The sequence below is a fragment of the Bicyclus anynana genome, chromosome 26, assembly GCF_947172395.1.
Source record: "Bicyclus anynana chromosome 26, ilBicAnyn1.1, whole genome shotgun sequence".
NCBI classification, from domain to species: Eukaryota; Metazoa; Arthropoda; class Insecta; order Lepidoptera; family Nymphalidae; genus Bicyclus; species Bicyclus anynana.
Window position 1 is genome coordinate 8,548,973 of NC_069108.1, and position 25,108 is coordinate 8,574,080.

Below are 25,108 nucleotides of genomic sequence, written 5' to 3' on the forward strand. Positions count from 1 at the left end.
CCTAACATAGCTCGCTCCATCGCCCGCTGTGTGACTCTGAGCCTTCTTATGAGGCCCATAGTTAGCGACCAAGTCTCGGAACCATATTTAACTTATGCGGTTTTATTTCCTCATTAACAAACCATATTCAGCTCAGTTGTGAGCTCGAATCTCCTCTCAGAATGAGAGGGGTTAGGCCAATAGTCCACCACGCTGGCCCAATGCGGAATGGCAGACTTCACACACGCAGAGAATTATTAAGAAAATTCTCTGGTATGCAGGTTTCCTCGCGATGTTTCTCCTTCACCGTTTGAGGCACGTGATATTTAATTTCTTAAAATGCACATACTGAAAATTTAGAGGTGCATCCCGAAACCGGATTCGGACCTACACCCTCCTGAATCGGAGATAGAGGTCATATCCAGTGGGCTATCAGGCTGTTTTATCTAACTTGGATGGTTAAACTCTATCATACTAATATTATAAAGAGGTAAAGGTTTTGTACGGGTAATCTCTAGATCTAACCACGTTATTTGTGAGTGATATAGGCTACATTTTATCCCCATATTCTCAAGGGAACGAGAACTACGCGGAGCGTCGGCTAGTCTATACAATCTATACTAATATTATAAATAGGAAAGATTTGACTGCTTGTTTGCATTGAATAGGCTTCGAAACTATTGAACAGATTTGAAAAATTCTGTTACTGTTTGGAAGCTAGATAAAATAATCTAATGTAAATAACCAATGGGCCATAAATAAAGAAACTTATAAAATACAAAATACAAAAACGTTATCTTGTCCTTTAAGGGGGGCCATTAAAAATGTGTTGCATTGATGATGATGATGATGATATGAAATTATTGAGGTTTATTTAAAATGATATACACAATCGGCGCCTTAACCTATATTTAGGTATGAACACTCGAGCGAGGGGCGAGAGCACGTGGCGAGGGTGGCCCTGCCCCGCGCCCTCGGCCTCCGCGCGACCCTGCCACCCCCGCGCCGCATATTTATAAGTTCCATGGAAATATGCAACCTAGAATTCATAGTGGTTATCTATGGTGATGATGATGATGATGATGATGAATGCAAGTTACTGACTGATTGTCTTGACAAAGTAGGTACTAGGATTTCAAAAAACTTAAAGAGGTTGAGTGTTTAGAGGTCCCGTTCGACTGCCGGACCCCGCGCCACGTATTTATTTACAAGTTCTATAGAAATATTATTTATTGCAAGTTATGATTTCTGTGCAATGTAAAGTACTAGGGTTTCAAAAAATGGAGAAGTTGTGTTAAGAGGTTTTTGCTAAGAGAAGAGAAACCTATGCGGTGCTCAACCCTCAACTTCCGCGCTACCCTGCCACCCTCCGGTAGTGTATTTATAAGTTCTATGGAAATATGCAACCTAGAATTCATGTGTATGATGATGGATGATGATGATTGCAAGTTATGATTTCTGTGCAATGTAAAGTACTAGGGTTTCAAAAAATAGAGAAGTTGTGTTGAGGTTTTTTGCTAAGAGAAGAGAAACCTGTGCGGTGCTCAACCCTCAACTTCCGCGCTACCCTCTGCCACCCCCGCGTACTGTATTTATAAGTTCCATGGAAATATGCAACCTAGAATTCATGTGTATGATGATGGATGATGATGATTGCAAGTTATGATTTCTGTGCAATGTAAAGTACTAGGGTTTCAAAAAATAGAGAAGTTGTGTTAAGAGGTTTTTTGCTAAGAGAAGAGAAACCTATGCGGTGCTCAACCCTCACCGTCCGCGCTACCAAAATCAAAAATCATTTATTTCAAGTAGGCTCAGTTTACAAGCACTTTTGACACATAAGTTGACTATTTGTAAAGATTCTACCACCGGTTTGGAAGGCAGGTTCTGCTGAGAAGAAACCGTCAAGAAACTCAACAGTTTTAAAAAATCATACAGTATTATAATTTACAATTGATGATAACATTACAACTTCTTATAGTTTTACTTCCTGTGTGAAGGTGGAAGCTGATCCAATGGCCTCCAAGCGCTTTTATTTTTAAGGATTTTTTTACCCTCTGCCATCCCCGCGTAGTGTATTTATAAGTTCCATGGAAATATGCAACAATATTTATAGTGTATGATGGTGATGATGATGATTGCAAATTATGATTTCTGTGCAATGTAAAGTACTAGGGTTTCAAAAAATGGAGAAGTTGTGTTAAGAGGTTTTTGCTAAGAGAAGAGAGACCTGTGTTGTGCTCAACCCTCACCGTCCGCGCTTACCTGCCACCCTCTGGTAGTGTATTTATAAGTTCTATGGAAATATTCAACCGAGAATTCATCATAGTGTATGATGATGATGATGATGATGAATTCAAGTTATGATTCTCATGGCTATGTAGGGTCTCAAAAAAACATGGTGTGTTTAGTTTTTCATCTATTACTATGAATTCTTATAATGATGATGATGAATGCAAGTTATGATGATCACGGCAATGTAAGGTATTAGGGTCTCAAAAAATAAAGAAGTTGTGTTCATAGGTTTTTTTACTATGTCCTGCAACTTAACCCTCACACTCACCTCACCTCAAATATGCAACGGAGACTTCATAGCGTTTAATGTTGGTGATGATGATGATGATGATGATGATGATGACGACGAATGCAAGTTTACTGAATGTCTTGATAATGTAAAGTACTAGGGTCTCACAATAATAAAAAGGTGTTTTTGCTAAAAGAGTAGGTAATGCAATGATCCTCGACCTTTCCACCACCGCGCCGCATATTTTACTAGGAAATATCCAACCGAAAATTCATAGCGTTTAGTGATGATGATGATGATGATGATGATGATGATGATGATGATGATGATGATGATGATGATGATGATAATGATGATGATGAGGAATGCAAGTTATGATTCTGATGGCAATGTAAAGTACTAGGGTTTAAAAAAATAAAGAAGTTGTATTTAGATGTTTTTTGCTAAGAGAAGAGAAACCTTTGCCCTGCTACTGTATTTACAAGTACTATGGAAATATACTATCGAGAATTTTTACTATTTTGATGATGGTATGATGAATGCAAGTTACTGACTGATTGTCTTGACAAAGTATGTACTAGGGTTTCAAAAACATAAAGAGGTTGACTTTACAGAGGTCCCCTACCACTGCAAAACGCCGGGTATTTACAAGTTCTAGGAAAATATATGCAACCGAGAATTCATAGTGATGATTCATGGTGATGATGATGGTGATGTGACGGTGATGATTAAATTTCTTGGAATAAAGAAAAAATCTCTTAAAGCCCGACCCAGGAATTGAATCTAGGATCTAGTGACCAGTATAGTATAATACACTACTAAATGTTTTAAACTACGTACTATTACATAGCCCAGCCTAAAGTTCAATAATAAAATGTATCTAGTGATGATTCATGGTGATGATGATGAATGATAATGAATGCAAGTTACTGACTGATTGACTTCACGCGCGGCGTGAGACCTATCCTCTTTAATCTACGGATTCTCTACTCCTAAACAGGTGTGAATCATATAAATTTCTTGGGATAAAGAACAAATCAGTATCCCTCACTCTGAAGCCCGACCCAGGAGTTGAATCCAGGACCTCGTGACCAGTATAGTATAATACACAACTAAATGTTTAAAGTACGTACTATATTACATAGCCCAGCCCACAGCACAATAATAAAATGTACCTAAACAAGTACATTCCAAAAACTCTGAATGACAAAAAGAACAAACGAAAGTCACCTTCGCGTACAGCCTACTTACACGAAAAAAAAAAATAAGAACGTAATTAAAAAAATAAAAATAATAATATGACGAGAAAACGTCAAACCATTTCGTATTTGGAATGATTTTGATCGGAGCGCGGGCAGACGACACTCGAGCGACTCTATAGTCTTTACTTATGTACAAGCGGCCAGTAGTCGTTGAGCCGTGTAACGTCACCCGTTAGCGCGCGCTCCGAGGCGGATACAGGGCACGCGGGGGACGCGGGAGGTCGGCGTGCGCTGGGCGCAGCGGTACCGCGGTACGTAGCGATAGATAGACGTTATAGGTGGTACTCGGGGTGGGCGCGTACTGTCGACCGCTGAATTGGTTAATCTTTTATTTCATGTGCACCTGGTGGATTTCAAAAAATATTTTGAACATTACCTAATTTTTTTAATTTTTAATAAAATGGTGGCCAAATTAATCTCAAATAATAGAATAGTGGTAGGTATTTGTAAAAATGGCCAGTTCCCATGTTGCTAGATAGGCGAGTAGTAAATATTTTTTAATTTTGATTTTTTTTAGTATTGTAGATTTTAGTACAATTTTAATTGAATTGTGTATGCCTAGTAATAAGTATGACAATACATTTCTTATTATTTGTCTCTCATTTATTTATTACTTCTTTTTTTTTAATTTTTAACAATATAAGTATGAAAACAAAACATTAAAAATTTATAAAAAAAAATCACCCTCCCGCTGCGGGACATTTGAGTGCCCAAACAACCGGTAGTCAGGGCTCCAGAGTGAGGAACCTCCTCACAATACGCGCCGTCTCAAGAATCACTGCCTTTTGTATCCGACTCTTGATCCAACAGTTAAGCGAAAGCTTCTTAAGGTGTTGGTCGAAGCTTTTCGCTATAAGACAATTGACTGAAACAACTATCGGAACAATAATAGTTGACTCAACATTCCACATGGCGGTAATCTCGTGAGCAAGGTCCAAGTATTTTGATACTTTTTCCTTTTCGGCTTTAACCAGATTATCGTCATGTGGAACAGTAATATCAACAATTATTGCACGACGCACTGACCGATCGACTAGCACTATATCAGGTCTATTGGCTACAATATACCTGTCAGTGATAATTGTTCGGTCCCAGCAGAGCAATGCACTGCTATTTATTATTATTATTAATAATAAGTTAATAAAGTAAAATAATTTTAAGTTAACATAAATGAAACTCAAATACCTAGTATAGTTTAGTTAGTTTTTATGATAAATTAAAGTAAGCACTTCAGTATTTTTTACAGCTTTCGACGACCGATTGGCAAGTGGGTTCTGACCTAGTGTGTGTGCTTTCTGTATTCAATTTCAAGACCATGTTTTCGATTTCCACATCCGAAAAATGTGCTGAACGTGGACGTTTTCCAGTATCTAGGCTTATTTATATCTATATTCTATAAGCTTAAGTTAACAGTTTGTACGATTTATTTGTTTATTTGTTTAAACGCGCAAATCTCGGGAACTACTAGTTCGAATAAATTTCCTTTGTTGGACAGTCGATTCAAAGAGGAAGGCTATAAAACTATATTATTACATCACGCTACATCAATATGAACAGAGAATCAACGAAAAATGTAACAAAAACTGATAAAAAAAATATTCCTTTTCAGAGCCCTAATTGCATGTACCGCGTAAAATGTTAACGTTACGAAAAAAATGTATAATAACTATTCCCCTTTAAGTTATAAGCAAAGCCCCTAAGCTAAACGCTTATTACGCCTGTCAAACGCTTGTCTGTACACATCTATACTAATATTATAAAGCTAAAGAGTTTGTTTGTTTGTTTGATTGAACGCGCTAATCTCAGGAACTACTGGTCCGATTTGAAACATTCTATCATAAAATAGCCCATTTATCGGGGAAGACTATAGGCTATATTTTATCCCCGTATTTCAACGGGAACGGGAACCACGCGGGGGAAACCGCGCGGCGTCAGCTAGTTACTAATACATTCAAAGCTTAACGGACTTCCTGGAATAGAATGACTACAGAAGAATGCGTGTTTATGTCAAATTAATCGTATTGAATTTAAAAAGGACCAATCATATTACAGAAAAAAAAAATACGAAATATCAAAATCACCAAAACTAATTAGAATTAACAGTTTAAGGTATCACATATTCAATAATCTCGTGTTAATGTTACACAACAATAAATAATTTAAAAAAAAAATTAAACAATCACAAACCACTTGTCAACGCGCCAGTACCCCCAAGATATATACCTACACAGCGTTCACCTACATTTATTTGTGCACTCACACAGCGATGCGGTTACTGGCGCACACAGACGAAGCCGTGCACACAGACGAAGTTTATTTTATACTCTGTGAGGATAATTTTGCCATTTTTAGTAGATATTGGGTGAATTTTTTTTTAAAGCGAAACTACAACATTGAAAAGGACCAGTGAAACGGCTTGCACAAATATTTAGAATTTTAGTCTAGACTAGAGTAAGCATTGAAAGTAACTGCGTCATTGATTCCCTGGCTAATAGAAAGAACCGGCGGCATGCACAAGTGTTTCCGGCGTGCACTAGTGTTCCGAAGTTTTGACTAGGATAAGCATTAGAAATAACTGCGTCATTAATCCAGTAGCTAATAATAATGTCAAACATCAACGGCTTGCACTAGTGTTTCGAACTTTCGACTAGAGTAAGCATTAGTAATAACTTCGTCATTAGTCCAGTGGTTGAATCTATACTAATATTATAAAGCTGAAGAGTTTGCTTGTTTATTTGAACGCGCTAATCTCAGAAACTACTGGTCCGATTTGAAAAATTCTTTCAGTGTTAGCTAGCCCATTTATTAGCCCCGTATTCCTACGGGAACAGGAACCACGCGGGTAAAACCGCGCGGCGTCAGCTAGTAATTAATAGAACAAATCAGCGCCGTGCTTCAAACTTACGACAAGGGTAAGCATTAGAAATAACTGCGTCATTAATCCGGTAGCTAAAAATAACGTCCAATATCAGTGGCTTGCACAAGCGTTTCGCATTTTCGACTAGGGTAAGGCTGCGGCATTAGTCCGGTGGTTACTTAATTAAAAGAACAAATCAGCGGCGTTCACTAGTGTCTAGAACCTATGAGAAGGGTAAGCATTTGATAAATACGCCATTGCTCTAGTGGTTATTAAAATATGGTCGAATGAAGCGGCGGTATGCATAAGTGTTTCGAACTTATGACTAGAGTAAGCATTGATTAAAGCGTCTATAATACGGTGGTTGATATTACAGTGGAACAAGAGTTTCAAATTTGTGAATAGGGTAAGCACTGGACATTGCAGGTTGGCGAGCTTTAAGGTAATATTTTTTTAACCGACTTCCAAACAGGAGGAGGTTCTACGTTCGGCTGTATGTTTTTTTTTTTTTTTTTTTTTTTTTTTTTTTTTTTTTTTTTTTTTTTTTTTTATGTATGTCCAGCGATAATTCCGTCAATTATGGACCGATTTTGAAAATTCTTTTTTTGTTTTGAAGGGTTTACTTCCAGGGTGGTCCCATTTTTTTCATGTCAGGATCTGATGATGGCATCCTGGAGAAATTGAAGGGAACTTTCGAAAGTTGTAAAGACGGCTAGACGTTTGTTAGTGTTTCCATAAGGTATTTTAAACCACTACAACTTTATGAAGGTTTGGAGTTGGTCTGATGATGGAGCCGAAACACAGACGATGGAACTCGTCAACGATTTACAGCAGTCACCTTTTGTTTGGACTTGATAAATTTGTATTGATGAGTACTTTCCACCTGTATGGGTTGTGACTGTATTAAGGGTCTGGTGATGAAGACGAGGGACAGTGAAGAGAACTCCTCGACGGTTCACAGTAGCTACCTCGTGTTTGGACTTGATAAATTTGTATTGATGAGCACTTTCCACCTAGATGGATTGTGACTGTATTAAGGGTCTGGTGATGAAGACGAGGGACAGTGAACAGAACTCCTCGACGGTTCACAGTAGCTACCTTGTGTTTGGACTTGATAAATTTGTGTTGATGAGAACTTTCCACCTAGATGGATTGTGACTGTATTAAGGGTCTGATGATGAAGACAAGGGACAGTGAAGAGAACTCCTCGACGGTTCACAGTAGCTACCTTGTGTTTGGACTTGATAAATTTGTATTGATGAGAACTTTCCACCTAGATGGATTGTGACTGTATTAAGGGTCTGGTGATGAAAACGAAGCACAGTGAAGAGAACTCCTCGACGGCTCACAGTAGCTACCTTGTGTTTGGACTTGATAATTTTGTCTTGATAAGAACTTTCCACTTAGATAGGTTGTGACTGTACACACGCAGTAAGTATGCTAACACTAAAAATAAAAAAATAAAAATTTTAATAAAAAAAATTCAACCGACTTCTAAGTCAAAAAATAACTTTAACTAAAAAGCAAAAAATAACATCCTACCTATGTGCTACCTTCTGATCAGTTTGAAGGCGGTGCCAAGCCAGTGTCGTGTTTTAATTAAAGCTGTTTCTAAAAGAATCACAGAAATTTTGTAGTTAAAACGTGTTTAATTAAAACATCACTGGCTTGGCATCGCCTTCAAACTGATCAGAAGGTAGCACATAGGTAGGATGTTATTTTTTGCTTTTTAGTTAAAGTTATTTTTTGACTTAGAAGTCGGTTGAATTTTTTTTATTAAAATTTTTATAGCCTCAATAACTCAACGGTAAGAGCGGTCGGGTCGGACTCATCACCGATAGGGTGGTGGTACGATCCCCCGTTGGTCTATTGTCGTACCCACTCCTAATACAGCCTTTCCCGACTAGTTGGAGGGGAATGGGAGTATAGATCATATTAAAAAAAATATATTCTTTAAAAAAAATTAACGCTTTTTTAACGTCTGTTAAAAAACTCTCGTGCGAATGAGGGCTAACTATACTTCTACTTGCTTTCTCATCACATCTCTAAACGATGCTGGTACTCAATACCAAGAGGTGGTGCCACCGATCCATCATTATAAAGTCTAATTCTATTTATATTATTACTAGCTGACGACGCGCGGATTCACCCGCGTGGTTCCTGTTTCCGTAGGAATACGGGAATAATATATAGCTTATAGCCTTCCTCGGTAAATGGGCTGTCTAACACTGAAAGAATTTTTCAAATCGGACCAGTAGTTCCTAAGATTAGCGCGTTCAATCAAACAATCAAACAAACTCTTCAGCTTTATAATATTAAGTATAGATTTATACGCTGCAAAGATTAAGTTGTTTTTAATTTAAATTGTTTTAAGTGTTTTGATTAAACGTCACTCGGGTCTCAGCTGAAAATGAGCACTGCGTATTGTCTTTTGTCAATGCATCGCATAATACTGCCTGTAAACTCATTTTGTTCGGTGTCACAGACGGTCATACAATATGTAATATAGGTTATTGACTCTAAAATTTTCATTTTTTTAGCAGTAAAATAATAAAACTCAAAGATCAGTTATCGCCGCGTTGCAACGACTTGCGGTACGAACGGCTTCAGTGTGCTCGTGGCGTTCGGGCCGTCCACATCTCTTGTTGTGTAATTCTTTATGGATTACTTGGGATAGGCGGGGAGAGTGACTTGAGTGGAAAAGGGGAGTGTTTGTTAACAGTCAAAGGTATCTTAAACCCTACACACAACGTTCACAAGTGCGTGACTTCACTCAAAGTCATTCTCTGCCATTCTAGGGTCTTATTTTGGTTACAGTTTGATTTGTTAATTAAGTTGTCCTGACAAATGTTGTGAAACCTTTGTTCGACATTAGTTTCTTATTTTTGTAATCACTTCTGAGTCTGCTAAAAGATCTGTAAGTACTCGGTCAACGGCACTTGCGCCTGGCGCAGTCGGTAGGTGGTAGGTACTAGCTCAGTACAGTAAAGTGTTTACCTGCTACCGGCGGCAACATCAGTACAATCATGTTTTTACAACGAACATTGTTATCTTCCATATGATAGAATGCATAAGGTAATAACTCAGCCATCGACGCTTGCCCCTGGCGCAGTCAGTAGGTGCAATGTCGCGCAATCCATCCATTATGTATTCCATTCATACATAAAAACTCTTCTATAATTATATCCCGACCGTATTTTTCGGCCATGGCGGCAAATCTCATGTTGAGATTAACCATGTACGCAGGAGATATCATAAAGCACAAGTGTGTACGCAAGCGCAGGAGCACTGTCATATTTTGATGCCAAGTTAGACCGACACGAACGGTAAAATATCAGGCACAGGACCAACGGCTTTATGTTTAGGCGTTAGGTACGATCCTTTACGATCCTGACGATGACATAACGAACGACAATGCTTCCCAGGCAACACAAACACAAGCGTCTTCGCCAGCGAAGACGAGGTCCCCGATATCTGACGTCACCCAGACGTGGGGTTTTTAACTCACGATCTCGGGGGCGCACGGACTGAAACACTCAAGCCTAAGCACCCTTCCCGATCGGCCCTCTCGAAGTTCGAGTCTCAGAGGAGACGCCCTTAGAGAGTCGTTCCGCATATCCACTCTACTTCTGCCTTCGGGCCCCATCAGGCGATGCTTCTGCGCTCGCCCAAACCCCCTGGTCACACCGCTGAGGTCCCATAAGGAGCTACTTACACAATCAGAAAAAAAAAGGTAGGTACGAGTACTAGGTACAGTATGCTCAGTAATCACATGGCGCAGTCGGTAGGTGGTAGTACTAGGTACAGTATGCTCAGTAATCACATGGCGCAGTCGGTAGGTGGTAGTACTAGGTACAGTATGCTCAGTAATCACATGGCGCAGTCGGTAGGTGGTAGGTACAGTATGCTCAGTAATGACATGGCGCAGTCGGTAGGTGGTAGTACTAGGTATAATATGCTCAGTAATCACATGGCGCAGTCGGTAGGTGGTGGGTACAGTGTGCTCACCTGTCCACCGGCGGCGGCAGCGGCGCCATCATGTGCGGGTGCGGCGGCAGCGGCGGGTGGTGCGGGTGGAAGGGCGAGCCGGGCGGCGCGAAGCCGGCGGGGAAGTGCGGCGGCGCGGGCGCGAAGCCGCCACCCGAGCCGGGCCGCGCGCTGGGGCTGCCGAAGGGGCCGGCGGCGGCGTAGGCGGGCGCGGGCGACGCGGCGAACGCGGGCGCGGCGGGCGAGCCGGCGGGCGGCGCGAACGCGGGGAACGGCGGCTCGGCGGCCTTCCACGCCGCGCCGCCCGCCTCGTCCAGCGCCGGCACGCGCCGCTGCAGCCCCACCGACATCTGCACATACGCCGCCGTCAGATCATCACCATCGTCATCATCATCCATCATCCATCATCTATACTAATATTATAAAGAGATAAAGTTTGTAACGAGGCAACAGGGTCTACCGGTACCATTCTATAATTAGACATTCATCATAAATGGCGCAGTCGGCAGGTACTAGGTACAGTATGTAAATACAGTGAAAATCAGTGCTGTGCACTATAGTATTTAGTTGAGTAGTAAATATTTTTATATAGCATTGATATTGAGTTGTGTATGCCTAGCAAATAAATCTATACTAATATAATAAAGAGATAAAGTTTGTAAGTTTGTTACATTCTTTGTAAGGGGTAATCTTCGGAACTACTCATCCGATTTTGATTTGATTTTGAGAGCCGTGATAGCCCAGTGGATATGACCTCAGCCTCCGATTCCGGAGGGTGTGGTTTCTAATCCGGTCCGAGGCATGCACTTCCAACTGTTTCAGTTGTGTGCAATTTAAGGAATTAAATATCACATGTCTCAAACGGTGAAGGAAAGACATCGTGAGGACACCTGCTTACCAGAAAGTTTTCTTAATTCTCTGCGTATGTGAAGTCTGCCAATCCGCATTGGGCCAGCGTGGTGGACTATTAGCCTAACCTTTCTCATTCTAAGAGGAAACTCGAGCTCAGCAGTGAGCCAAATATGGGTTGATGATGATGACGATTTTAAAAATTCTTTCGCCAGAAGAATGCTACGTTATCGAAGAATGCTATATTTTATATTGGTATCATATACATTAGCAGACTTATCACAGCTTTTGTCATATAGGTCGGACCAAAAATCTTCTTAAACAGACTTATGCGCATGCACTGCCTTATTCATTGTGTAAAATTGAAATCAATGTATGGAGGCTTTATGTACCTTTAAAAGTTCTACAAAAAATGTACGACACTATATATCTATCTTCTATATACTCGTATTAGCAAATATAATACCTTTTGTCTTAAAAATAATTAATTTATTATACTTAGGTTTACGTCATTATTTAAACAACTAAACTTAAATCCTTATCGAAATAAATTTTTTAATCATCACAAGGATATTATAAAGATAAGATTTGCCCTTTACAGTATGTTAATTAGTTATATAGTTTCGGAGATAATACAAAATTTGACGTCTCGTGGTTTCAGTTACGTAATCCCCGTTCCCATGCGAATATGGGGATCAAACATAGCCTATGACACTTGCAAATAACGTAGCTTCATTATATATTGCTAGCCACTAAACGGCCAATTATTCTCACGTTTCTGTAGCACCCACGACTATAATTGATTGTGTGTTGGTCATTGCGTACATGACTTGTATAGTATGCCGCGTGGGTACTGCCGATTGCTTTTCAGAAACGTGAGAATAATTGACCGTGTGTGGCTAGCATTAGGTGGCTAAGATACAAGAAGTTAATGAATAGACCGGCAGTTTGAAAAACACGGGGTCATCGACCGGCGACGTGTTACAGCTTCGACTCCCGAGCGAGGCACTTTTTGTTGACGGTGAAATCCGCGCCCGGCTCCGTCTCGGCGGGGTGACGAAACGCTAGCTCATTTGCGAATGGCGTGTTGGGTAACCGTTTTGTTGCTCTAACAGTGGACGTCAGTGCAGTAGTGTAGTTACAACAAAGATCCTACGTTCGATTCCTCGTTGGTCCAGAATATTTGGCTTTGGATCAAAAAGTCCTGTGTTCAAATCCCGGGTCTGCTATGAGATACTGAGCTTTTGTTTTTTCTAAGAAAAATTCTTTTAAAAATTCTCAGCCTGGAGTTGGGAGGTTTGTGGTTACACTCCCGTGCCTCGGAGGGCAACGTCAACCCTCAGTGGGGCAGCGTGGTGGGTCCAAGTTCCATATATTCTCTCTCCTAAAGAGTAGTTTTGACGGCCTCCGTGGCGCAGTGGTATGCGCGGTGGATTTACAAGACGGAGGTCCTGGGTTCGATCCCCGACTGGGCCGATTGAGCTTTTCTTGATTGGTCCAGGTCTGGCTGGTGGGAGGCTTAGGCCCGTGGCTAGTTACCACCCTACCGGCAAAAACGTACCGCCAAGCGATTTAGCGTTCCGGTACGATGCCGTGTAGAAACCGAAAGGGGTGTGGATTTTCATCCTCCTCCTAACAAGTTAGCCCGCTTAACCACTTACCATCAGGTGAGATTGCAGTCAAGGGCTAACTTGTAAAGAATAAATAAAATAAAATAAAAAAGGTCGGCTATGAGATATTGAGCTTTTTTTTTTCTAAGAAAAATTCAATTAAAATTCTCAGCCTGGAGTTGGGAGGTTGGTGGTTACACTCCCGTGCCTTGGAGGGCACGTTAAGCTGTCAACCCTCAGTGGGGCAGCGTGGTGGGTCCAAGTTCCATATTATTTCTGCTAAAGAGAAGTTAAAATAGCCTGATAATGATGGTTATTTACAAGTTAGCCCTTGACTACAATCTCACCTAAGTGATGATGCAGTCTATTCTAATATTATAAAGCTGATGAGTTTGTTTGTTTGTTTGATTGAACGCGCTAATATCAGGACCTTCTGGTCCGATTTGAAAAATTCTTTCAGTGTTACATAGCCCATTTATCGAGGAAGGCTATAGGCTATATATTATCCCCGTATTCCCACGGGAACGGGAACCACGCGGGTGTAACGACGTGGTGTCAGCTATTCAAAGATAAAAGCGGGCTAACTTATTAGGATGAAAATACACCCCTTTCGGTTTCTTCACAACGCTAAATCGCTTGGCGGTACGTATTTGGTAGGGTGGTAACTAGCCACGGCCGAAGCCTCCCAGCAGCCTGACCTGGACCAATTAAGAAAATCCAATCGGCCCAGCCAAAGATCGAACCCAGGACCTCCGTCTTGTAAATCCACCGCGCCACGCATGCCGTCTAAAATACTCAGCCCAGAGTTGGGAAGTTGTTGTATACACCCGCGTGCCTCGGAGAGCACGTTAAGCCGTCAAGCCACAATGACGTGGTGGTTCTAAGCTCCATATTCCTTTTTCTATAAGGTAAGCCTGACCTGTAGGAGCCGTTGAAATAGTCTGATAATGATGGTACACTAAACTGTCTTGGAAATATTATAAAGAGGAAAGATTTGTTTGTTTGTTTGCATTGCATTGCATAGGCTCTGAACTGACTGAACCTATTTAAAAAAATCTTTCCCTGATGAAAAGCTACACTATCCCTGAGTGCTATAGGCTATATTATATTTCTAATTTGGATCTTTTACTAGAAACCTTTCGAACTTTTTACGGCCTCCGTGGCGCAGTGGTATGCTCTGTGGATTTAGAAGACTGGGTACGATCCCCGGCTGGGTCAATTCAGGTTTTCTTAATTGGTCCAGGTCTGGTGGGAGGCTTCGGCCCAGTGGCGTGCACTTCATAGATGCAAAAATGCACTGCCTACCTTAAAGTCCTTAAGGTAGGCAGTGCATGCAATACAAATACAAACCTATGTTGGACCACAGGAAACATAGATGGAGAAAGAATTTTTCAATTTTTACTTATAATGCATACCCTAGTTAAAAACCTTATGCACGCACTGCTTCGGCCGTGGCTAGTTACCACACTACCGACAAAGACGTACCGCTAAGCGATTTAGCGATCCAGTACAATGTCGTGTAGAAACCGAAAGGGGAATGGATTTTCATCCTCCTCCCAACAACTTATCTTTCACATTAGATTGCATCATCACTTACCATCAGGTGAGATTGTAGTCAAGGGCTAAGAAATGGCATTTAGGTAAGAATGGTGGAATGGTACATCGCGTGCGAGTTTAGTGAAACTTAGTACAGTTGCCATTGAATTAGGTTAGCGTTTATTTTTAGTGCCTTCGTGCCGTGCCTAGCACCGCCGCGTAGTCACACGGCGAGAGCTCCCGGGTTCGCTTCCCGGGTCGGTAGCACCTACGGATTAGGCCACGAACATTGGCCATTTGAAAACGTTACTGAAAAAAGTATTTTTTTTTTATTCTTCACAAGTTAGCCTTTGACCACAATCTCACCTGATAGTAAGTGATGATGCAATCTAAAATGTAAGCGGCCTAAATTGTTAGGAGTAGGATGAAAATCCACACCCCTTTCGATACGACAACGTACCGAAACGCTAAATCGCTTGTCGGTAGGGTGGAAACTAGCCACGGCTGAAGTCTCCCACCAGTCAAACCTGAACCAATTTAGAAAACGTCAATCGATCCAGCCGGGGATCGAACTCAGGAACTCCGTCTTATCCACGGATCCACCGCGCCACGGAGGCCGTCGAAATGAAGATTTTTTTTTGTGATAATAGTAATAATAATATTATAGGACTCAAAGGTGATTACAAATATAAGAAAACTAATGTCGAACAAAGGTTATGATTCACAACACTTGTCAGGACAACTTAATTAACAAATCAAACTGTAACCAAAATAAGACCCTACAATGGCAGAGAATGACCTTGAGTGGAGTCACGTACTTGTGAACGATGTGTGTAGGGTTAAAGGATCCTTTGACTGTACACAAACACTCCCCTTTTCCACTCAAGTCACTCTCCCCGCCTATCCTAAGTAACCCATACAGAATTACACAACAAGAGATGTGGACGGCTCGAACGCCACGAGCACACTGAAGCCGTCCGTACCGTAAGTCATTGCTACGCGGCGATAACAATAAGTTACCAACCGAATTATTTTTAATCTTAAAGCGAATATCTTGTCAAATAGATTGAGGCGCGACCAACACACGATCAGTTTTATCGGATGTCCTGCCGTTAGCGCAGCAGGCACATGGACTTATTGGATGGTGAGTGGCTAGCATAAAGATGTAAAAGTTTGTCGAGTTTTTGAGATTGTAGGCGTAATCTCTGGATCTATAGAACCGATTTAAAAAAATATCTTTCCAATGGCAAGCCACGTTATCTGTGAATGCCATAGGGTATATTTTATCTCGGAATTACGGGAACGGGAACTAAGCAGGTGAAATCGCAAGCCTGCTAGTGGGGTTAAAAAAAAGGAGGAAATCTAACGCCCGCTAGTAAAGTTACGCCCCACTAGTAATTTAGTCCCTAAAATTACGCCTCGCTAGTAATTTAGTCCCTAAAACTACGCCTCATTAGTAATTTAGTCCCTAAAATTACGCCTCAGTAGCAATTTAGTCCGTAAAATTACGCCTGGCATGTAATTTAGTCCCTAAAATGACGCGGCCAAAGTCACGGACAAAAGCAGGTCACGTAATAAATTACCTCAACGCAGTTCTAGATCTACGTTCTAGATAATAGCAATGTAGGTTATCCCTCACTCAGATCTTAATTGTCTTTAATAAATTTTATTATTTATATCCTGTACCATAGACTAAGAGACTAATTTTTTTTATTCAATGACACAAGTTAACCCTTATTTTTAGTGGCGATACCAACGATATTTTTAATCGAAAAGGAGGAGGTTCTCAAGTTGTAAACCATAGATATGTAATGTCAGCCACTGACGATCAAGTAATCTCACTTGCCTACAGCTCTAACGACCTGACGTCCGATAAAACTGATCGTGTGTAGGTCGCAATCGGCATGATGTCATACACATCGCGACCAATCCGTGATCCGTATTTAGCGACACCACTGAGCGCACACATGGACAATTTTGTGTTTACTTACATTATATATTTATGTATGTATGTATAAGTTTCGACGGGGGGAAAATGTCAGGAGAAATTGGAAAGTGTTGGCCTACGAATCAGTCAAACGAAAACTGAATATTTATTCTTGGACTTTGGCGGCACATCTCAATCTTCCAAAATTGCCTTAAATGGTGTAACCCTACCAGCTTGCTCCGATTTTCGGTACCTCGGGTCGCTTTTTCAAAACGATGGCAATGTGGACCGAGACGTGAAAAGTAGAATGAATGCGGGATGGATGAAATGGCGACAGGTCTCAGGTGTACTATGTGACCCGCGAATGCCTCTTAGACTTGTAAGGTTTCGTAAATATTATTGTCTAAAATGTGGTTTTTAACCGACTTCAAAAAGGAGGAGGTTCTCAATTAGGTCGGTATTTTTTTTTTTTTTTTTATGTATGTACACCGATTACTCAAAGACGCCTGGACCGATTTCAAAAATTCTTTTTTTGTTTGAAACAGTATAGTCCCCATTTGGTCCCATTGCCATCATGTCAAGATCTGATGATGGAATCCTGGAGAAATTGAGGGGAACTTTCGAAAATTATATGAGTGTCTAGTGTGTTCGTAAACTTTTCCATTTAGTAGTTTTAAGCACTACAATTTCATGAAGGTTTAAAGTCGATCTGATGATGGAGCCATAAAACAGACGAGGGAACTCCTCGGCGATTTACAGCAGTTACCTTGTGTTTGGGCTTGATTAATTTGTATTAATGAGAACTTTCCACATAGATAGGTTGTGACTGTCATTTAGGGGTTTGGTGATGAAGACCAAGGACAATGAAGGGAACTCCTTAACAGTTTACAGTAACTACCTTGTGTTTGGCCTTGATTAATTCGTATTGCTGAGAACTTTCTACCTATATGAGTTGTGTCTGATATTAGGGGTCTGATGATGAAGACCAAGGTCAATTAAGGGAACTCCTTAACGGTTTACGGTAGCTTGTGCTTGGGCTTGATTAATTTGTATTGCTGAGAATTTTGTACCAAGATGGGTTGTGACTGTCATTAGGGATCTGATGAATTCGTTTGAGATGAAATTTTACACTAAAAATGGAAAAATAATAAAAATTTTAATAAAAAAAATACAACCGATTTCAAAACCTAATAACGTACCCACTAAACTAAAAAGCGAAAAATAACATCATAATATGTTCTACCTGCTGATCAGTATGTAGGCGGTGCTTAGCCGGTGTTGTCTTAATTTAAGCCATTTCTGACGGGACCACATGAAACAACACTGTCTGCAAAATCTAAATTTATAAGATATTCTCACGTGGCTTGAATTAATACATCACCGGCTTAGCACCGCCTTCATACTGATCAGCAGGTAGAACATATTATGATGTTATTTTTCGCTTTTTAGTTTAGTGGGTACGTTTTGAGGTTTTGAAGTCGGTTGTATTTTTTTTATTAAAATTTTTTTTTCTAGTTAAATTTATATGGAATATTACATTGTTATACAAAATGGAATTCATAAGAACAATATTAACACGTCCGGCAGTATGGCCGAGTATTTAATTTAAATAAATAAAGTATTCTATGGCTGTACGGTGTAATGCCTTTGCCTTTTGGCATACAAAAAAAAGGAGGAAAAAAGGGTGACGCGGGCGGACAACGAAATTAGATTATCGATTTAATTACTAAATTACTAATCATTGAGTGTAAATGAAATGTCAATGAAAATGTAGGACAGTTAATGTTTACGAGATTTCATGATATTGTCAATGTCTGTTCCTATGGTGAAGATGGAATTAAAATGTATACATGAGAAGTTGGATTCAATATCTCTAAGTTATGGACGCCTCTTACAGACTTAAGGGTAAAATATACAAAACGGTTGTAAGACCTGTCGTGCTGTATGGATCAGAATGTTGGCGGTGAAAGGGACGGATAGTAAACGAATGCATGCGAACGAAATGCGTATGTTGAGATGGATGTGTGGTGTGACAAGAATAGATAAAATAAGGAATGAGTATATAAGAGGAAGTCTGAAGGTGGCGCCAGTGATAGAAAAAATGAGGAGTAAAAGGTTAGCTTGGTATGGACATGTAATGCGTAGGGAGGAAGAGACGAATATCTTAGCATTCCATGGATTCACCGTGCGGGTGCCGGGTCCATCGCGTGGTAGAGAGAAAAACACCAAGCAAAGTCCAGGACTTGTGACTACAGGATGTAGGGTTAAGGAATTCCTTGACGATCGATCAACACTCCCCTTCTCTGCTCGTGTTGTTCTCCCTACCTATCCAAATTTGGTAAGATCATATTAGAGCAGCTTTGGATACTCGTTCTAATATAGAACTAGCTGCACTTCTAGAGAGGCCAAGGTCTTTAAGCAAGTTATAGAGAGATTTTGCTGGTAATCCTCCCGCACCTACTTCTACGGCGTATAGACTAACTACATAGCCATTTCATATTACTAGGAAAATGTTGAATGTGCAAGTGGAAGGACATAAGAGGAGAGGAAGGCCAAAGAAGAGATGGTTGGATTGTGTGAAAGAGGACATGTGTGTAAAAGGAGTGGATGATGAGTTGACGAGTAATAGAGACGAATGGAAAAGATTGACATATTTTTCCGACTCCACTTAAGTGGGATAAGGGTAAAGAGATGATGATGATGATGATGTAAAGTTTCGACGCGCTAGTATAAAATCTTTGCCTCGCAAGTCCGAGTTTCGAATTTCCTCTATCTTTCTCTAACAGTTTTAGTGTTAGACGGAATGAGACAGAGGTGAATATGAAACTAGCTCATGCGAGTTATTTTTTTTTTTATTCTTTAAATCCCTTGACTACAATCTCAACTGATGGTAAGTGATGATGCAGTCTAAGATGGAAGCGGGCTAACTTGTTAGGAGGAGGATGAAAATCCACACCCCTTTCGGTTTCTACACGGCATCGTATACGCTAAATCGCTTAGCGGTACGTCTTTGCCGGTAGGGTGGTAACTAGCCACGACCGAAGCCTCCCACCAGCCAGACCTGGACAAATTAAGAAAATCTCAATCTGCCCAGCCGGGGATCGAACCCAGGACCTCCGTCTTGTAAATCCACCGCGCATACAACTGCGCCACGGAGGCCGTCAAAAGTTATACTCGTACTGATCATCGTCACAGAATAGCAATTCAACCCAGGACATTTCTATTGAAAACCACAGAATCACCGAGTGCGCCATATCCAGCACTGTTGAGCGCGAGTCTCAGGTATCAGGTCTTGACGGCCTCAGTAGCGCAGTGGTATGCGCGGTGGATTTACAAGACGGAAGTCCTGGGTTCGACCCGCGGCTGGACTGACTGAGGTTTACTTAATTGGGCCAGGTCTGGCTGGTAAGACGTTCGGTCGTGGCTAGTTACCACCCTACCGGCAAAGACGTACCGCCAAACAATTTAGCGTTCCGGTACGATGTCGTGTACAAACCGAAAGGGGTGTGGATTTTTATCCAACTCCTAACAAGCTAGCCCGCTTTCATCTTAGATTGCATCATCACTTACCACCAGCTGTGTGATTGTGGTCAAGGACTAACTAAATAAAAAAAAGGTTTATCCTTCACCGTTTGAGACACGTGATTTGTTAAAATGCACATAGCCCGAACTTTATTCGAACCTACGCCCTCCGAATCGAAGGCAGATGTTACATCCACTGGGCTATCACGTCTCTCATAAAACTCAGCTATTGTAAATATACATAATGCACGCCATTCACGATCAATTATTCTCACGTGTCAGCACCCGCGATTAAAACTGATCGTGTATTGGTCACTGCGTGCATGACGGCTCGACGTCTTCGCTGCGGAAACGTAAGAATAATTGACCGTCAATGGCTGACTTAAGTCTGGCTAGGTGCGAGTAGCTAATACAGACTGACAATTTATAGGTGTAATAACTTTTTTACACCAATAACCAAAGCTAAATAAACTTAACTCATGTTAGGAAGACTGAAAGTTCGTCAGTCCATACCAGTGGCGTGCACAAGGCCTTTAACTACAGTAAGTATTATACGCGCAGATTGTTTTTATTTTTTTATTAACTAAACTGTAACTTATCTGTGAAAACCGTATGAAAATCTCTTTACTACTACTTACAGCCCTACTCGAAATTAAGGTAGAAAACGCATGTTATTTCATAACTTTTTTATTTTAAATTCTGTATTATTTGTTCATAAAATGTTATTTAAAATATATTAACTATATTTAATTGTTCTAATGTTGAGATGCCCAGTGGATATGACCTCTGCCTCTGATTCTGGAGGGTGTGGGTTCAAATCCGCTCCGAGGCATGCACCTCCAACTTTTCAATTGTGTGCATTTTAAGGAAATTAAATATCACGTGTCTCAAACGGTGAAGGAAAACATCGTGAGGAAACCAGCATACCAGAGAATTTTCTTAGTTCTCTGCGTATGTGAAGTCTGCCAATCCGCATTGTGGACTATTGGTCTAACCCCTCTCATTCTGAGAGGAAACTCGAGCTCAGCAGTGAGCCGAATATGGGTTGATAACGAACGAACGAATTGTTCTAAGCTTTTCTCGAAATTATGTTCATTAATATAAGAACTAGTTAATAATAATTGTTAATAGGTGTGAAATGACTCGCGATTTGTACCCTCATTTTTAATTTGTTTGTTGGTAAACAGTAAAAATCGCTTAGGGTTGTAATATAGTTTTTGAGTTTTTCAAGAACAGACAGACGCGGCTGAATTTAGCTATAAAATACGAGTATATAGATAGATATACATATAATAAGTATGTGTTGCAGTCGGTACGTTGTATACTATAATAACTGTACTGTTCATACCGAGACCGACTCGAAAACAGGTTTCATGGGTTTAGCTAAGCAGTCGTACCTACCTTTTTTTGTATTAACCTCAATTTACCTGACATCTTAATAATTATCTCAAAAACTATGGTTAAACATTCAACTATTTATAATTTTTAAAGTTTGTTTTTCGAACACAATCATAGACTACCTCTAACCTATAAGACAACGAATCATAAACATTCCCTCCAAAAAAAAAAAAAAAAGAAAACAACATGGACGGCACGTAAAAAACGGGGTAAGGGACCTGCTTGTGTATAAAAAAAAACACTGAGTATACGAGGGTTAGACCTCCGTACCTCGGTATCGAAGCCCCACGCTAGCAAGCCTCCGAGCAGAGCGGGACAGGGTGACCCCGCATTCTAACAAAAAACACCAACACTTACAATGTTCCGCGATCCTTTCTTCCTCATACGAACATTGCACGCCGTTTATACATTTAACTATTTTAAACTACACTACACCAACATACAGTACTCGCGCGCATTGACATCGAGATTTCGAGTTTCTTTTTTTTTTTTTGGAAGCGTTGTCGCGCTCGCGTCGCCGGCCGGCACCGGACACTTGGGAGGCACAGGTAGACGACGCCGTGACTTCGACGCGTTTGTTTTTGTAATGTTTTACATTATTTCACTGATTGTAATGAATATAGCGTTCGTCTCATAACAGTCGCGTAACGTCGCGCATCGTACGTGTCACGGAATGTACGCACGGCCCGTCTCGCTCGATGGCACTGGCAGCCGAGCGTCGGGCGGGGCGGAGCGCCGCGGGGGGTGCTGCGCTGTTTTACCGACCGCACACGAATTAACAATCTGCTTTACCGACATCCCCGAGCAGGTGGCGCGGTCATTTTATTCGAAATTGAATTCATTAAATTTATTTCCAAATAAATACGTATCATTCACTTCACTTTAATATCAATATCAAAAAATATTTAACAAATTGTTTAAGGTAATTAGAAATATTTAATAGGATGAAATTCCTAAAATTATAAATTGTAAAAACCTACACTTTTAACGACTAGCGCCATCTAGTATTGCGTTGAGTAGTTTACAATGTACATACAGATGGCGGTATCATCGCTTTATTTTGAATCGATAAGCAAGCTAACAAAACTTGAAAACTTGTTTGAACAACCGAAGCAGATTCCCTATCACGTTTTAAAAGTGAATACTAATTTGAATCTCTTTGTTTTTAAGGACACTTTTTTTTAAAATAAACGCGTGGAGTCATAAAATAAGAAATTTGTTGTGATAACTTTTGCAAAATAGGTACCAACCTATTCCTTCTAACATTACCTACTAACATTTTTCCGGTATCTTACTCACCGAGTTGTAATAGTTGTGGAATTGTGGATAGGACTTAGAAGGCATCTACTTATTAGTAGTAATTAATACTTATTAATAGTTAGAGCTTTGACAAGTAAATAATCATAATTATGTACCTACTAATATACCTACTAATATACCTACTAACTTATACCTACCTACCTATTATATCAGGCGCCGCCGCACGGTTTCATCCCTGGTAGCCCCCGTTTCTGTGAGAATACGGGGATAGAAGCATATGACACTCGCAAATAATGTGGCTTTCTAGTAGTAAAAGAATTTTCAAAATCCATTTAGTAAATCCAGAGATTACTTGCAATAATACCAGAAACTTTACCTCTATTAAATATTAGTATAGACTAGAAGACGTCCACGATAATAGGCTACTTGCCTGCAGTACTAAAACAAGATTTTTTTGCATATAGGCAGATTAGATGCCTAGAAAAACTACTAACTACTTACTAAGTAATTAAATTTTAAAAGTAAAAAAAATATTATTAATAAAGTTTACAATTAATCAACCTATAATTTTTTATTTAACTCACTCACTTTTGAGCACGAGTCTCCTCTCTGAACGAGAGGGGTTAGGCTAATAGTCCACCACACTAACCTAATGCGGATTGGCAGACTTCACACGCGTGGGAAATAAGAAAATTTTCAGGTATGCAGGTTTCCTCACGATAGTTTTCCTCCACCGTTTGGGACACGTGATATATATTTTATCAAAATGCAGAGTGCATGCCCCAGACAAAATTCGAACCTGCGCCTACGAATCGAAGGTAGAGGTCATATCCGCTGGGCTATCACGACCCCCTTTTAGGATTGCATTATCAACAGAAAATTGAAGACGAACATAACGAAGGACTCCATTAACCTATGTCCTATATTTTCTTTACACCCACGATCCGATAAACCCACATGCATATAGTCGAGCGTGTCCCATTTTGGACTGTATCTACACTTACCATCATCAGGCTAGATCAGGGTCAAACGCGAGTCTATTAAAAAACATACCTACATGCGCTGACTGTATTACGTTTGGTAAAACTTATCGTCAATGGCGTCCTACCCAGGGCCTAGACGGTGCAGTGCCCTCCAATGGCCCTCAAGGTCAGGGGGCCTCGAATCCTTAGCACAAAAAGTTCTCATCAACAATTATCAAAAATTTCCCCTATTGTCAATATAAATATGACAGGTTGCAACCTTTAGACCATTTAATCCGTCTTTAATCATGGCAACTCTGTTGAAAGAAAATTGAAAGTGTGTGTTCTAATTCCTAGGAAAGTATTTGTATAATTAATATTTTTAACAGTTAAAACCTAACCAGTTTAGATAGTAGGTACCATTTCTTCATTTGCACCAGTATAGCTACGCCACTGCCTATCGTGTGTTGGTCGCCACCGCTGTCGTAAACTAGGCTGGGGCCCTTGCACACACAAGAATTCAGGGCCGCTTAGGAAACTAAAAGCGAATTATACTAACACAAGCGGACGCCTGCGACTTCGTCCGCATGGAATTTAGTTTTTTCACACATCTCTCGGGAACCATGGATTTTACGGGATTAAGAGTAGCCTTTGTGTTAATCTAGAGTAAAATCTAATTCCATTTCAAATTTCAGCCATATCGCCGTAAAATTGACAAAGTTTCATACAAACTTTCATCCCTTATTTTATCCCTTTAGGGGTAGAATTCATCATAATCCTTTCTTAGAGAATGCCATAGGCTACTTTTCATCTCTGAAAAATCTATAGTTCCCGCGGGATTTTTGAAAAACTGAATTCCACGCGGACGAATTCGCGGCCGCTAGTTAATATCATAAATGCGAAAGTATAGTAGTAGTCTATCTGTCTTTCTGTCTGTTACCTTTTCACGGTTAATCTGCCGAACCGATCAGGATGAATTTTGGTATTGCATTAATGATATTAGAATGCTGCTTAGGGATGATGACAGCTTTTTAAATTGTATATAAATTAAGAGTATGTATTAATAGTAAAACTAACGGGGTATGTGCGATCATTACTTTCGGAGCTGCAAGAAATTATAGGGTTTTATTTGAGGCATTGCCACGGATCCCTGAAAAACGTAACGTAACGAAAAAAAAAAACTAAACTAATGACGTCGTAGGTACATAACGATCGCTAGATTTGTATGGGCGTTCAAACAAAATTACCAATATCTTTGTTATCTGTGCGTTTATGTTTATAGTTAACTAGCGGACGCCCGCGACTTCGTCCGCGTGGAATTAAATTTTTCACAAATCCCGCGAGAACCATAGATTTTATGAAAGTACCATGATACCATACCAATCCAGAGTAAAATCTGTTTTAATTCCAAATTTCAATCAAATCACCGTAAAATTGA

The 25,108-nt window shown here is 40.3% G+C and overlaps 2 protein-coding genes across 11 annotated transcripts in view; one reads left to right on the forward strand and one right to left on the reverse strand.

Annotated features, from left to right (window-relative positions):
• The window catches only part of LOC112053693 (LIM domain-binding protein 2), a 66,909-nt gene extending 44,487 nt beyond the window's left edge, over positions 1–22,422 (reverse strand). Inside the window, exons 1-2 of one of the 2 annotated variants that reach the window (XM_052889928.1) lie at positions 21,806–22,422; positions 10,628–10,956 (exon numbers count right to left, since the gene is read on the reverse strand). In XM_052889928.1, coding sequence (XP_052745888.1) covers positions 10,628–10,956; positions 21,806–21,832 — 356 coding nt within the window. In that variant the 5' untranslated portion in view covers positions 21,833–22,422. Of the gene's footprint in view, positions 1–10,627; positions 10,957–21,718 lie in introns of both variants that reach the window. The other variant, XM_052889929.1, reaches the window with a different exon arrangement.
• The window catches only part of LOC112052834 (zinc finger protein 84-like), a 387,100-nt gene that overhangs the window by 354,173 nt on the left and 7,819 nt on the right, over positions 1–25,108 (forward strand). The gene's annotated exons all lie outside the window — the stretch shown is intronic.